At 48.5% G+C, this 13,279-nt stretch overlaps 1 protein-coding gene across 2 annotated transcripts; it reads right to left on the bottom strand.

Annotated features, from left to right (window-relative positions):
• Positions 1-8,198: 8,198 nt before the first annotated feature.
• On the bottom strand, positions 8,199-13,267 carry SLC22A17 (solute carrier family 22 member 17). 2 transcript variants are annotated; one of them, XM_021717483.1, is made up of 8 exons: positions 13,160-13,267; positions 11,115-11,269; positions 10,343-10,508; positions 10,031-10,176; positions 9,754-9,863; positions 9,378-9,595; positions 8,987-9,098; positions 8,199-8,838 (listed from the first exon to the last, which is right to left on the bottom strand). In XM_021717483.1, the coding sequence occupies exons 4-8, from the start codon at positions 10,070-10,072 to the stop codon at positions 8,550-8,552; spliced, it is 771 nt and encodes a 256-aa protein (XP_021573158.1). In that variant the 5' UTR covers positions 10,073-10,176; positions 10,343-10,508; positions 11,115-11,269; positions 13,160-13,267; the 3' UTR covers positions 8,199-8,549. The 2 variants fall into 2 exon arrangements, with proteins under 2 accessions (XP_021573158.1, XP_021573157.1); XM_021717482.1 differs by having other exon boundaries at positions 9,758-9,863; positions 10,343-10,383.
• Between the last annotated feature and the right edge of the window lie 12 nt (positions 13,268-13,279).

Raw genomic sequence — 13,279 nt, 5'->3', positions numbered from 1 at the left:
ATCCTGCTTCGGCCTCCCAAAGTGCTGAGATTACAGGTGTGAGCCACTGCATCCAGCCCTTCATGGTTTTATAATGAAAAGAATTACATTCCTGCTTCCCCACTAGACTGTACAGTTTTGAGGGTGTGGATTGCGACTGTGTCTGCCTCACAGTGCCTGGCACTTAACAGGTGCTCAAAAGATGTTTATTCACCTTGGGGTTGCTGTTCCTGTCCCGGGCAGGAAGTAATACAGTAATGTTTCCTGTGCCCTGGACCTGTTAGCTCTATCCTTATAGGATTCAGACTTCCTGCTTTATTTGGTCTGTCTTCATTTTTCCTGTATCATCCTCTGGTTTTGCTTATTTTATTTTTGAGTGGGGGTCTCATTTGGTTGCCCAGCTGGAGTACAGTGGTACGATCGTGGCTTACTGCAGCCTAGTCCTCCTGGGCTGAAGAGATTCACCTTCCTTAGCCTCTCTGGTAGCTGGGGCTATAGGCATGCACTACCAAGTCCAGCTAATTTTTTTTTATAGGAACAAGGTCTTTTTTTTTTTTTTAAGTCTCACTGTTGTCACTCAGGCTGGAGTGTAATGGCATGCTCACAGCTACCACTGTCTCGATCTGCTGGGCTTAGGTGATCCTTCCACCTCAGCCTTCCAAGTAGCTGGAACTACAGACGCATTCCACCACGCCCGTGCTAGTTTTTGTGATTTATTTTAGAGATGAGGTCTCACCAAATTGCCTAGGCTGGTCTTGAACCCCTGGGCTCAGGCAGTCCTCTCGCCTCGGCCTCCCAAAGGGGACAAGGTCTTACTATGTTGCCCAGGCTGGTCTCAAACTCGGGCTCAAACAATCCTCCCACTTTGTCCTCCCAAAGTGCCGAGATTGCAGTCATAAGCCACTGTGCCCGGCCTTGGTTTTAGTGGAAGAAGCATGGAAAGAAGGTTGTTTTCCTTGGACAAGCTTGGTTATTTTTGGTAGATGATTTCTGTCACTTGCTCTTGGTAAGCTCCCTTTTAACTGAGGGATAGGAATGAGCTCAATCTCATTGGAGTTCTGTGGGAGGGAAGTATCTTTAAGTAAGAGAGATTGGGGGAGCCTGCATACAGAATTTGTCTGGGGAGGGTCTGTGAGTCAGAGATTTTTAGAGGGCCTTTGGATGATGCAAAGTAAACCAATACAACCCAGTGCTTGCTTAGGCAGGATCTGCCAACCTAGACACTGACCATGGAGAAAAGAAGCAATTGCTGTGTTTTTTACAATAATATAGAAGTTTTCCTTCTATTAAAAAAAATATATATATTTTTTAATGGCATATATATATATATATTTAGAGCCAGAGTCTCTGTCACCCAGTCTGGAGAACAGTGGCACGATCATAGTTCACTGCAACCTGGAACTCCTGGGCTCTGACAATCCTCCTGCCTCAGCCTCCCAAGTAGCTGGGTCTACAGGCACACCACCATACCTGGCTAATATTTTTTTCTAGAGGCTTGCTTTGTTAGCCAGGCTGTCTCCAACTCTTGGCTTCAAGTGATCCTCCCACCTCAGACTTCTGAGTGGCTGTGATTACAGATGTGAGCCACCATGCCTGGCTTCTTGTTTTTATGTATGGTTAAAATGAGTAGCCTCTTTATTTTTAGAGATGAGATCTCACCATGTTGCCCAGGTTGGTCTTGAACCTGTGGGCTCAGGCAGTCCTCTAACCTTCTGCCTCCCAAAGTGCTGGGATTACAGGCATGAGCTACAGCACCTAGCAAATAGCCTTTCTTAAATCATGATCAAATTTTAAGATGCCTGTCGACCTAATTTCTCATCCCTCTTTCCTTTTTATTCTTATTGGTATTCATTCAACAAACACATTTATTGACTATTTGCCAAGTGCTAGACATTATTCTAGGTGCTAGAACTTGTTACAGAAAAATGAATCACTTGGTAAAGAAACTTTAATTTTATTTACTGAAGAAAGGTGAAAATTGCCATACCTCTGATTTGCATCCCAACGAAAAGCTCTATTGATTTTTAAAATATTGAAATATAATTTATATACCATAAAATTCACCTCTTAAGTAATCATATGATTCAGTAAGTTTTAGTATATTCCATTTAAGTATTCATGCATATTATTAGTAAATATATAGTAACCATCACCAGTACGTAATTTTAGGGCAGTTTCTTTCTTTCTTTTTCTTTTTTTTTGAGTTAGAGTCTCACTCTCGCCCAGGCAGGAGTGTAGTGCCACACTCACAGCCATCGCAGCCTCGACCTGCTGGGCTCAGACGATCCTTCCTCCTCAGCCTTCCAAGTAGTTGAAACTACAGGCATGCTCCAACATGCCCGGCTAATTTTTCTTGATTTATTGTAGAGATGAGGTCTCGCCAAGTTGCCCAAGCTGGTCCCATGGGCTCAGGCAATCCTCTCACCTCGGCCTCCAAAGTGCTGGGATTATAGGTATGAACCACTGTGGCTAGCCAATTTTAGGGCATTCTCATCATCTGAAGAAGAAATTCCGTACCCATCAGTAAGCACTTCCAGTTCCCCCTCCCCCAGCTCCTGGGAACCACTAGTTTACTTTCTGTCCATGGATTTACCTATTCTGATTATTTCATATGGAATGGAATCACAATATGTGGCCTTTGGTGTCTGCCTTCATTCTCTTAGCATCGTATCTTCAAGGTTCATTGTATTATAGCATATATCAGTATTCTGTTTTATGGATTGATGATATTTTATTGTATAGATACACCATATTTTGTTTATCATCAATTGATGGACATTTGGGTTGTTTTCACTTTTTGACTATTACAAATAATGCTGCTGCGAACATCTGTATATCAGTTTTTCGGCAAACATGTATCTTCATTTCTCTGGGTATATCCTTAGGAGAGCAGTTGCTGGGTCATACAGTGCTGTGGTTTGGATGTTTGTATCCCCCACCCCAAATGTGTATGTTGAAATCCTAACCCCCAAAGGGCAGGCTAGGGGATGGGGCCTTTTGGGAGGTGATTAGGTCATGAAGGGAGAGCCCTTGTCCCTCTACACTGTGTAAGGATACAGTGAGAAGGCATCATTTATGAACCAGCAAATGGGACCTTACCAGACACCAAATCTGCCAGAACCTTGATATTGGATTTCCCAGCCTCCAGAACTGTAAAAAAATAAACTTCAGTTGTTCAAAAGCTACCCTGTCTGTGGGTATTTTGTTATAGCAGTCCAAACAAATGGGCTAAGACATATGGTGACTATGTTTAACCTTTTGAGGACCTGCCAGACTGTTTTCCAAAGCAGCTGCGTTATTTTACATTTTCACCAGCAAGGTATGAGACTTCCAATCTCTCTACATCCTCACCCAATGTGTTATTAACAATACCTTTGATTATAGCTAAACTATAAGAGTGTCGAACATGAAGTGGTATTTCATTGTGGTTTTGATTTGCATTTGATGATTGAGTTTGAGCATCTTTTCATGTGCTTATTGGCCATTTATATATCTTTTTTGAAGAAATATCTATTCAAAATTTTTGCCCATTTTAAAATTAGGTTGTCTTTTTGTAAGACTTCTTTTTTATTTAAAAACTTTTGTCTATCTATCTGTCTATGTATCTATCATCTATCTATCATTTATTTGAGTTCGGATCTCACTCTGTTGCCCAGCCTGGAATACAGTAACATGATCGCGGCTCACTGCAGCCTCAACTTTCTGGGCTCGGGGCTCAGGTAATACTTCTCCCCTAGTCCCTCAGTAGCTGGGATTACAGGTGCATGCCACTACGCCTGGCTAATTTTTCGAGTTTTTGTAGAAATGAAGTCTTGCTATGTTGCCTAGGTTGGCATTTTTTAGTTTTTAAAGATAGATCTTGTTACATTGCCCAGGCTAGAGTGCAGTGGTTATTTACAGGTGCAGTCATTGCATACTATATCCATTTTGAATTAATTTTTGTATATGGTGTGAACCAGGGGGTCCAGTTTCCTTCTTTTGCATGTAGATATCTAGTTGTCCCAGCACCATTAAAAAAAATATATAATTTCCATTTCACTTTTTTTCCAGAGGACAAGTCGTTCTCCAGTCCTTAAGGACTCAGCCCCTTACATTGACTTTGGTGGAGGTCGTGGGGCAGCACCCGTGGGTCTAAGTTGGGATGGGGGTGTTTGGTGCTTTTGGGCTTCACAAGACTGATTTCTGACTACCTTGCTGTGAATGACACTACTCACATAGTAATGTATCTTCAGATACAGCTTCGGAAGCGCACATAGGCATTGAGGAGACTTGCTCCAGAAATGTCCCCAACAACTGCAGGCTCCGCTATGTATCAAGTGATGAGCTTCTTAATAGCCTTGTCCTTGGACACCCATCAGGCTGCAGTTCATGCAGCGAATAGACTACACGTGTTCATGGCCCTTTTTGGCATGACCACTGTTCCTTCTTTCTTTTGTCATCTTGGAAGCGAGGATGCGAAAGAGGTGCACCATTTGTTAATAAGACTTTTCTCCATCAAATGGTCTTGGATCCTTAATTATTTATTTATTTATTTAGAATCAGGATCTCTGTCGCCCAGAATGGAGAGCAGTGACACTATCATGGCTCACTGTAGCCTCGACCTACCGAGTAGCTGGGACTACAGGCATGCACCACCATGTCTGACTAAATTTTTAAAATCTTTTTGTAGAGATGAGGTCTTGTTATGTTGCCTAGGTTGGTTTCAAGCTCCTGAGCTCAAGCAATTCTCTCATCTCAGCCTCTCAAACTACTGGGATTACAGGCGTGAACGACCATGCCCAGTCAATTTATTATTATTTTAGAGATAGAGTCTCACTTTGTTGCCTAGGCTGGAGTACAGTGGTACAATCATAGCTCACTATAACCTCAAACTCCTGGATCAAGCAATCTTCCCACCTCAGCCTCCTGAGTAGCTAGGACTACAGGCATGTCACTATGCCTGACTAATTTTTAAATTTTTCTTAGAAGGGTGTCTTACTATGTTGCCCTGGCTGGTCTTGAACTCTCGGGTTCAAGCGATTCTCCTGCCTCAGTCTCCCAAAATGCTGGGATTATAGGCATGAGCCACTTTGATGGACTGAACTTAAAATCTTTCTAAAATCCATGTTTCACTCAGTATAATCTCTTCAGGAAAAGTAGTCATTTCTCTTATTTGCCTGCAAGTTCCTGGAGTATTTTCTGAGTTCAGTATTACAGGGTGAGTATTACTTTCTCTCATGGTATTTGGAAATGTTTCCTATCTGGCATGCAGGAAGAAGACAGCAGGTCTCAGTTCTCAAGAACTGGCTACTCTATCTTCTTGCCAGTCATATAACTTTCAGTAAGTTACTCACCTCTTCAAGCCTTGGTCTCCCCATCCGTAAAAGCCTAAAAAATAATGACCATTTTTCATGTGGTTATTGATCAGGATCCAATGAGATCATGTGGTTGGTGAGTTTCAGAGCAACTGACAAGATACTCATTTCAGCTACATACATTGACCCTTTCCGCCTAGAGTATGAATCATTGTGAATGAGGGATTGTATTTTCCACTGGACTTCACTGATGCTTCTCAAATGCTTCCATCTTCTTTGCCATTACCTCTTAGATTGTATCAGAGAATTCTGCTCACTTTCACCTATCCTCCACAACAGGAACTGCTCTAGCTTTCTGGGTCTTTTGCTTTCCTTCCCTAAACATTTTTCCAATGGTTGTACAAAGAGTGGGTTCATTGAAATGTCCCTTTGATATCATTCCTCACAGAGTGTATTGGACTGGACAGTGTGATCAGCATGTAAATAACTCTTTGGCTTTACATGAAAAGCCAAAGAGTAGGAGCTATCTTATCTACTGTCTTGTTGGTTCTCACAGAATCTCTGGAGGTAGTGTTATGATATCTGGTTTTATTATTGACTATCTGAAGCTAAAAAGTCAATGTTGGAATCAGTTAAAAATGGACATTGTTCTACAGAATGTTGCCACAGGTGTGTAACTGCAGGAACTAGAGTTGGGTAGAAACAGCCAGAAGGCCTGGGTTTGAGTCCTGGCTCTGCCACTTAATGGCAAACCCCTGAATTTCTCTCTTCTTCCATCTCCTCAGTGGTAAAACAGAGATGAAAGTAATAATACCTTTTGCATGTAGATATCTAGTTGTCCCAGCACCATTGTTTAAAAAAATATAATTTCCATTTCATTTTTTTCCAGAGGATAAGTTGTTCTCCAGTCCTTACACTGACTTTGGTGGAGGTCGTGGGGCAGCACCCGTGGGTCTAAGTTGGGCTGTGGAGACTAAATGAGAAAGGTCCTTATGACATCTCCAGTGATGTGATTATTTTGAGAACCCAGCAGCAAGACCTAATTCCTAGAGCTTTGGGCCTCAGATGTGGGTTGGCAGAGGAGGAGGAAGGAACACTAATGCTGCAGGACTCTGTGGGTAATGGGCCTCCCTTTTCTAGAAGGGGCTGGCCTCAAGACTTTCATTTTTCTTTTTTTTTGAGTTGGAGTCTCACTCTGTCACCCAGACTGGAGTGCAGTGGCCGCTCCCAGCCACCGCAGCCTCGACCTGCTGGGCTCTGGCGATCCTTCTGCCTCAGCCTTCCGAGTAGCCGGAACTACAGGCACGTACTACCACACCCGGCTCATTTTGATTTATTGTAGAGATGAGGTTTCGCCAAGTTTCCCAGGCGGGTCTCGAACCCGCGGGCTCAGGCAATCCACTCACCTCAACCTCCCAAAGGCGCGGGATTACAGGCTGAGCCACCGAGCCCGGCTGACTTTCATTTTTCTAAGAATTCCTCTCTCCAGGAAAAACTCATCCTTTCCGACTCCAGGAATTTGTGCTCCTTGTGCCCTTTGCCTAGAGTTGAGCACTGTGTGAGGCCTCTGCCTGTCTCCCAGACCCTTGCCTGGGCTTCCTGCCTCTGAATGACCTCTCACCTCTTTCCAGAAGCAACCTCTTGCGGCTCCAAACCACTGGTTTCTTTCTCCTCTTTACTATTCTTAGTGGTAGGTGGACTTTAAACTCCTTGAAGGATGTCTCATTCCCTAAGTATCCAGGATGGTACTGGTCTATAAATCGGTCACAGGAAACACTGCTTAAAGAATGGAGAAATATTACTCAACAACTTTTTGAACACCTACCATATATCAGACTTTGCTGTTTCAGAGTTGAGGAAGACATGGTTCCTGCCCTCAAGGAGTTTATCGTCTAGTGCAATAGTTTAAGAGAATACATTATCTTGTTTAATCCTCATAGTAACTCTTGAAGGAAGTTGAAAGCTAAGAGGCTTGCCTAAAGTGGTAAAATCAGTCCAGGGCTGGTTTGAGAGGCAGGCCCTAGCATTGAGGTGGAAGTCCTGGTCTCCTGTGGCTACCTCCCAGGGTGTCAGGAGAATCCACTCCTCCTTTCCAAGGGAAATGTCCAAGGGTTAGAAGCAGTTGGGAAGGTGGCCATTGTGTGCATCGATGAAGAGTTGTAGCTCTGAGATCTAATCCTATCTCAGCATTGTCACTTCTTAGCTTTGTAACCTTGAGCAAGTGACTGAGTCTCTCTGAGTCTCTCTGAGCATCAGTTTTCTCATCTGTAAAAGAGTAATAATACTGTGTTGGGCATCCGTTGTTTCTTCCTGAACAACATCCAGTCCCACTTCTGCGAATAGTGCCCACGTTTTGCTTTCCCTCTCCCCATCTGGAAGTAAAAGGCGTGGGGAAAGCAATTTACTCAAGCCAGTGATGTGCTCTCTGGAAATGAACCTTCAGTTCATTGAATCTCGCAGTTCATTCATTCATCCAGGGAAAGCCCTGACAAAAATGCTACTGGTTCCTGCTCCCTGGACCTGGAGGCCTCTCGGTGCCTGAACTTTTATGACTAGTTCTTCTCCTTCCATTCTGTGAGCTCCCGCCATAACCTGCCCCACCACATCTAATCAGTTCCCTTTTTGCTTAAGTTCATCAAAGCCGGTTTTTATTGCTTACAACAGCAACAACAACAAAATCCCCTAATTAATCCAAACACCTACCTTGCATGTTGTAAGGATTAAATGACAGGAAATGTGTAAAGCGCCTAGCCCAGTCCTGGCAGCATAGCAAGCAGTCAGTAAGTGGCCTAAATGGTTGTCTCTAAATGACCACTGGGGGCGGGGCATGGGAGGGGGAGGGGACATGATTATTGGTTGGGGCTGAACTGAGAAAAACCCTCCACCAAGAGATAGAAGGACAACAGAAGGGAGGGAAGCCCAGGCTATGATATGCTCATTTATTCAAAATGTCTTTATTGAAACAGAATGATAGAGCAAGAAAGAATGAGGTCTGGGAGGATGTCTTTGGGCACAGAATGGAGCCCAGACCCAGCGATTACAGTGTGGCGCTCTCTCCCTGTCCCCTGACTCTTGCCGAGGAAGTGAACACAAAGCAGCAGGGAGGAGACAGGGGTGGGAACAGCCCTCTGAGCTCTCCTCCATGGCTGGCGTGAGGTGCCTCCGAGCCTTCTGGGCAGCCCTGCTTTCCTCACTCAGTCTTCTCGATCTCCTCGCCAGGGCCCTATGCCACCTTTCTATTTGGGCCAGCCTCTCGCCAGGGGGCTCAGAGGCCTCTCAGAGGGCAGGGTTGGGGGTGGCAAGCAGTGGGACATGGTCACAGCGGTTAGGCGGTGGCTGCCGCAGCAGGGAAGGCCTGCGACACAGCTCTCCGTCCCGGAGCACCTCGGGCAGGAGCTTGCGCTTGGTCTCTGGCAGAAGCATGATGCTGAGGATGCAGAGGAGGGCACAGGCTGCCAGAACCACATGCTGCAGGAAGGCTCCGTGGCCCATGTGGAGGCGCTGGGCTGGGCCGCTCAGCCCCCCAAGCGCCCCTAACGCCATGATCAGGCCCAGGCCACGGCCCCTGGGAGAGATGAGAGAGGCACTCAGCCTATTGCCGTGGGCCTCCGCCCCAGCCCTTCGCCAGCAGCCTTCCCTCTTGCAGCCTTCAAGACCCATCCTCAGAGGGAAGCCAAGTCCTGCCCCGGCCCTGGCTGCACCCCTGCTCTCACCGGACAGTGGTAGGGATGACCTCAGCAGCAAGGAGGGTGCTGAGGATGGCAGCAGCTTGGGAGGAGAAGAGCCCAAGGACGGAGAAAGTGGTGATGGCGGCCTCGTTGAGATCTGGAGGACCAGGAGGGATGGTATGAGTGGAGGTGAGGAGAGCATGCCTGGCCTACTCCCCTGTGTTATCCCCTTGGCTCTCTGACCCCAGGCCTCTAGCTGGGTGGGCTCTGAGTAGTCTCTAATTGACGGGGAAGAACAGACAGGGTTGTGTGGCCAGGTGGAAGCTTGCAGAAGATCTGAGCAAGGGCTGGGGCTTGTCTTGGGAGGCTTGTGCCAGAAGCACTTTTGGGGGGTTCCCCTGCTGAGCCCACACTGTGGGGAAGGTAGGATGCTCACAATCCCACAGGCCCAGCAGGACCAGGGAAGCAATCCCAGTGAGGGTCATCGAGAGGAGAAGGATGCCCCGGCGGCCAAATCGGTCCACGGTGACCCCCAGGAATACACAGGCTAGGGCTGCTGTGCCGCTAGCCAGCAGGGAACACAGGTAGAAGTCCGATGGGCTCCCTCCTCCTCCCACAGGCTGGTAGCAGTGGCGAATGGCATGGGCAATGAAGCTGTGAGAAGGGGTGGGGAAACAAAGAACAGTGTCTGAATCCCCATCCACAGCCTCCCACAGCCCTGGTTGTCCTCTGCAGGGGTCCTTGGGCCTTCCCACCACCCAGCCATCCCCCATCCCATCTACTGGCCTGGCCCTCAGCTCAGACACCCAGGCTCACTTGGTGAAGCCCAGGATAAGCAGATTTTTCCAGATGTTGCGGTAGTTGAGGAGGGAAGCGAAGGAAAAGGAAGATGTTGCCGGGAGAGGGCAGGTGTTCTCCAGGTCTTTGGGAGAGAGAGAGGAGCTGTCTGTTAGAAGAAACAGCTGAGAACCCAGTATCTTCCCACATGGGTGGTGGGGACTCTGGGAGAAGGAGACACAGCTGCAACCAGGCAGAGGCCACCACCATGTGCACACGTGAGGCGTCACTCATAGGAACCCTGGCTCTTACCCTGCAGGGCCTCCTGGGCCTCCTCCCCCAGCATCTGCCCATGGGGTCGGTTTCGCTCAGCCAGGATCCTCAGCACAGATTGAGCCTCCTCGATCTGCCGCTTCACTATCAGCCACCGTGCGGACTCCAGAAACAGACCAGGCCAACTGGGGGCAGGGCGAGGAGGGATGATCCACGGATGGAAACCTCCCACCTCGGATGGACTGGGGCTGGGGCAGAGGGTAGCTGGAGAAGAGGAGGGGTCTCTGGACTAGGGCTAGGCTGGAGGCAGAGATGGGAATTGCCAGACGACAGCTGAAGGGCAATACTGACCCGTAAAACAGGAAGAGGATGCAGGGAGCGGTGATCATTCGCTGCAGAAATCGCCAGTCCTTAGAGACAAGGGCCAGGCCCAGGAACAGGAAGTGCCCTCCCACCCCCACCAACTCCCCTGCCAGGGCCACCCGAAGCCTCTGGGTTGGATCGCACAGCTCCAGGCCTGGAGACACAGCAGGGATGGAGGGAGAAAAGAGAGGCCAGGGAGGAAGGAGGCATGAGAGAGAAGAGGAGAGAGGGAGGGAGGAGGACAGAGAACGAAGTCAGACCCTGAGTGGAGGCTGCAGCCATCACCTCCCACAGACTAACCTCTGGGTGGCAAGGAGCGGAGAGATTGTTCAGTCCTCTCTCCTCTCCTGCTCAAAACTGGGAGGGCTCTAGGGCCAGAGCCCCTGATGGGCGTTCAGCATTCCCAGTTCACAGGCCCTTTCACCTCAGGCCTCTCATTTGGCCTTCACGGCAACCCTCGCCCAAGGTCACACTGCTAGTCAGGATTTCATTTTCTAAATATGATGCCATTCCCTGACAGCAGTAAGATCAGGGCAAAGACAGCTTGAAAGATTTTGGGGTGGGGGAGACAGGTGTGGAGAGAAGCAGAACCTCTTGGTCCTTCAAAGACCCCGGCAGAAAGACAGCTGAGACCCTAGGCAGCTGAAATTTGGGGCTGAGGAAGGCCTGAGGGGGACCCTAGGGGCAGTGGGGATGGCCTGGAGATGCAGACAGGCGTGTGTGAGACCCAAGGAAGGGCTTCCAGGAAGGTGCCACTTACGCATCAGGTAGACGCCCAGGTCCACGCCAGCAAGCAGAAAGCCCAGGAGGAATCGGAGGGCCATGACGCCTGTAGAAGAGCCCGCAGCAGCCCCTCCCACTCCACAGGGGCCCACCAGCCCCAAGGTCAGCAGCACAATCCCACGACGGCCAAACCTAGAAAGCGGGGAGGGCTTCTGGTCACTCCCTGTGGGGAGGGGAGTTGCTGGGTAGGGCCCAGCTTCCCACTTCAGAGCTGGAGATATGCGGATGAGGCTCTGGGAGCAAGAGTCGCCCTGAGGTGAGAAAAGATGAGAAGGGATGGAGACCGTGGGTGGGTGAGGTCTGGCTACTGGGCACTGGGTTGTGACTATGATTCTGTGGGGGTGTGGGACCACTGACTCTTGGGGATGGCTATTGGCCAGAGATGAGGGCAATTGTCCATGGATGTGAGATCAACCGACAGACAGGATAGGATGTTGCTTGGGGGATTTGGGGCCATTAATCCTTAGGGATAGAGCTATTGGGCAGTGGGAGTTTGTCTTGTTCAGACTGGTCAGAGGAGATGGGGATCTCTGATATATAAGGCTAGAGCTATTAATCTGAAGAGGTGAGACCACTGGCCACTTGTACATGGGGATAGTACTGATTAGTGCAGATGAAGCTACTGATATTTGGAGACTGAATAATTGATTTCTAGGGATGAGGGTATTATTCCATGGAGTTGGGACATGAATTTATTAATACACAAGGATGGCCAGTGGGGATGGACCACTGGCCAGAAGATGGAGCTGCTGATCTGTGGGAATGGGTCTACCAATCCATAGGGCAGGACTATCGAACAGTTGGGATGAATCTATTAATCCACGGGCATAATCAGTAAGAATAGGGCCATAGCCTCAGAGAGACCAGGGAGATGAGACTGTTGATAAGGGATGATGATCACTGATTAAGAGTTAGTGAGGACAGGGCTACTGATCCTTGGGGGCTGGGCTATTGATCTTTGGGGATAAGACCACTGATCTATGGAGATAAGGATTGGGAGCCATTGGTCATTGGAAAGGGGGGCACTGATCACTGAGAGTGAAGTTACTGACCCAATGGGGTGGGGCATTTTTTCTGTGAGGGTGGGCTTATTGGTTAATATGGTAATGGCTACTGATTTTAGGAGACTGAATTATTGATCTTTGGAGATGAGGTTATTATTCCATAGGAATGAGGCTACTGATCTGTGGCAATGAGGCCACTGATGCATAGGGATGGGCTATTGACCTGTGGATTTAGAATCATTGGCCTATAGGCGCGTGTGACTATTGGGCAGTGAGGATGGGTATTGATTTTAAGGAACTGGGCTACTGAGTGTTGGGATCCTTTCGATCCATGGGAGTTGAGCTGTTGATCCATTTGGATGGGACTGCAGACCCGTGGGGATGAGTCATAACCCACGAGGACGGTCAGTGGAGTTGGAGCTGGGGTGATGATGTCCAGAGTCAGAGATGGGATTTTTGATTTGTGGGAAGAGTTACTGGGGATGGGCTGTTGCTCTTCGCAGCTGAAGCCACTGATTCAAGAAGACAGGGATTTTGGTCTGAGGGCCCCGAGGATCCATGAGGGTGGGACTATTAATCTGTGGGCCATTGTCTGATGAGGGTGGAGTCATTCAGTGGCAGGCGTAGGGCTGTGGGTTATTGGGGTATGAGAGTATTGTTCTTTGGAGTCAGTTATTGAGTCGTGAGGGAGGAGCCACTGGTCAGAGATAGGGTAGTTTGTAAAGCTGGTCAGAGGGAATGGAGCTGCTGCTATGTAGGAATATTGGAATTAACATAGTGGGAGTGGGGCTGATAGTGGAGGTGGGGTCATTCCTTCTCGTGTGCAAGGGGCATGGAAGGAGTCTTTCTTGATGGGGAGTGAAGCTGAGACCCGGGTAGATCACTGAGTAGAAGAAGTCCGGAGCAGACTGCAGAGTCCAGCGAATCGCCTTCGACCTCTGGCAAACGCCAGCTGCTCGGGCTAGCTTCCCTAGCACCCCCTCTTTTCTATCAGCCCTGCCCCCACGACAGCCCTCACCTGTCTGCGGGGTAACCCAGGAACAGGTAGCCGGAGGCAAAGCCCAAGATGAAGAGGATCTGCTCCAGGATCACCTGCCAGCCCAGGTCACACACCAGATCCCACTGGGGACGTGAGAAG

Source organism: Carlito syrichta, unplaced genomic scaffold (assembly GCF_000164805.1).
Source record: "Carlito syrichta isolate Samal-C Ts95f unplaced genomic scaffold, Tarsius_syrichta-2.0.1 Scaffold309773, whole genome shotgun sequence".
NCBI lineage: Eukaryota > Metazoa > Chordata > Mammalia > Primates > Tarsiidae > Carlito > Carlito syrichta.
Note: the sequence above shows the minus strand (reverse complement) of the source record. Positions and strands in the feature narration are given on the sequence as shown.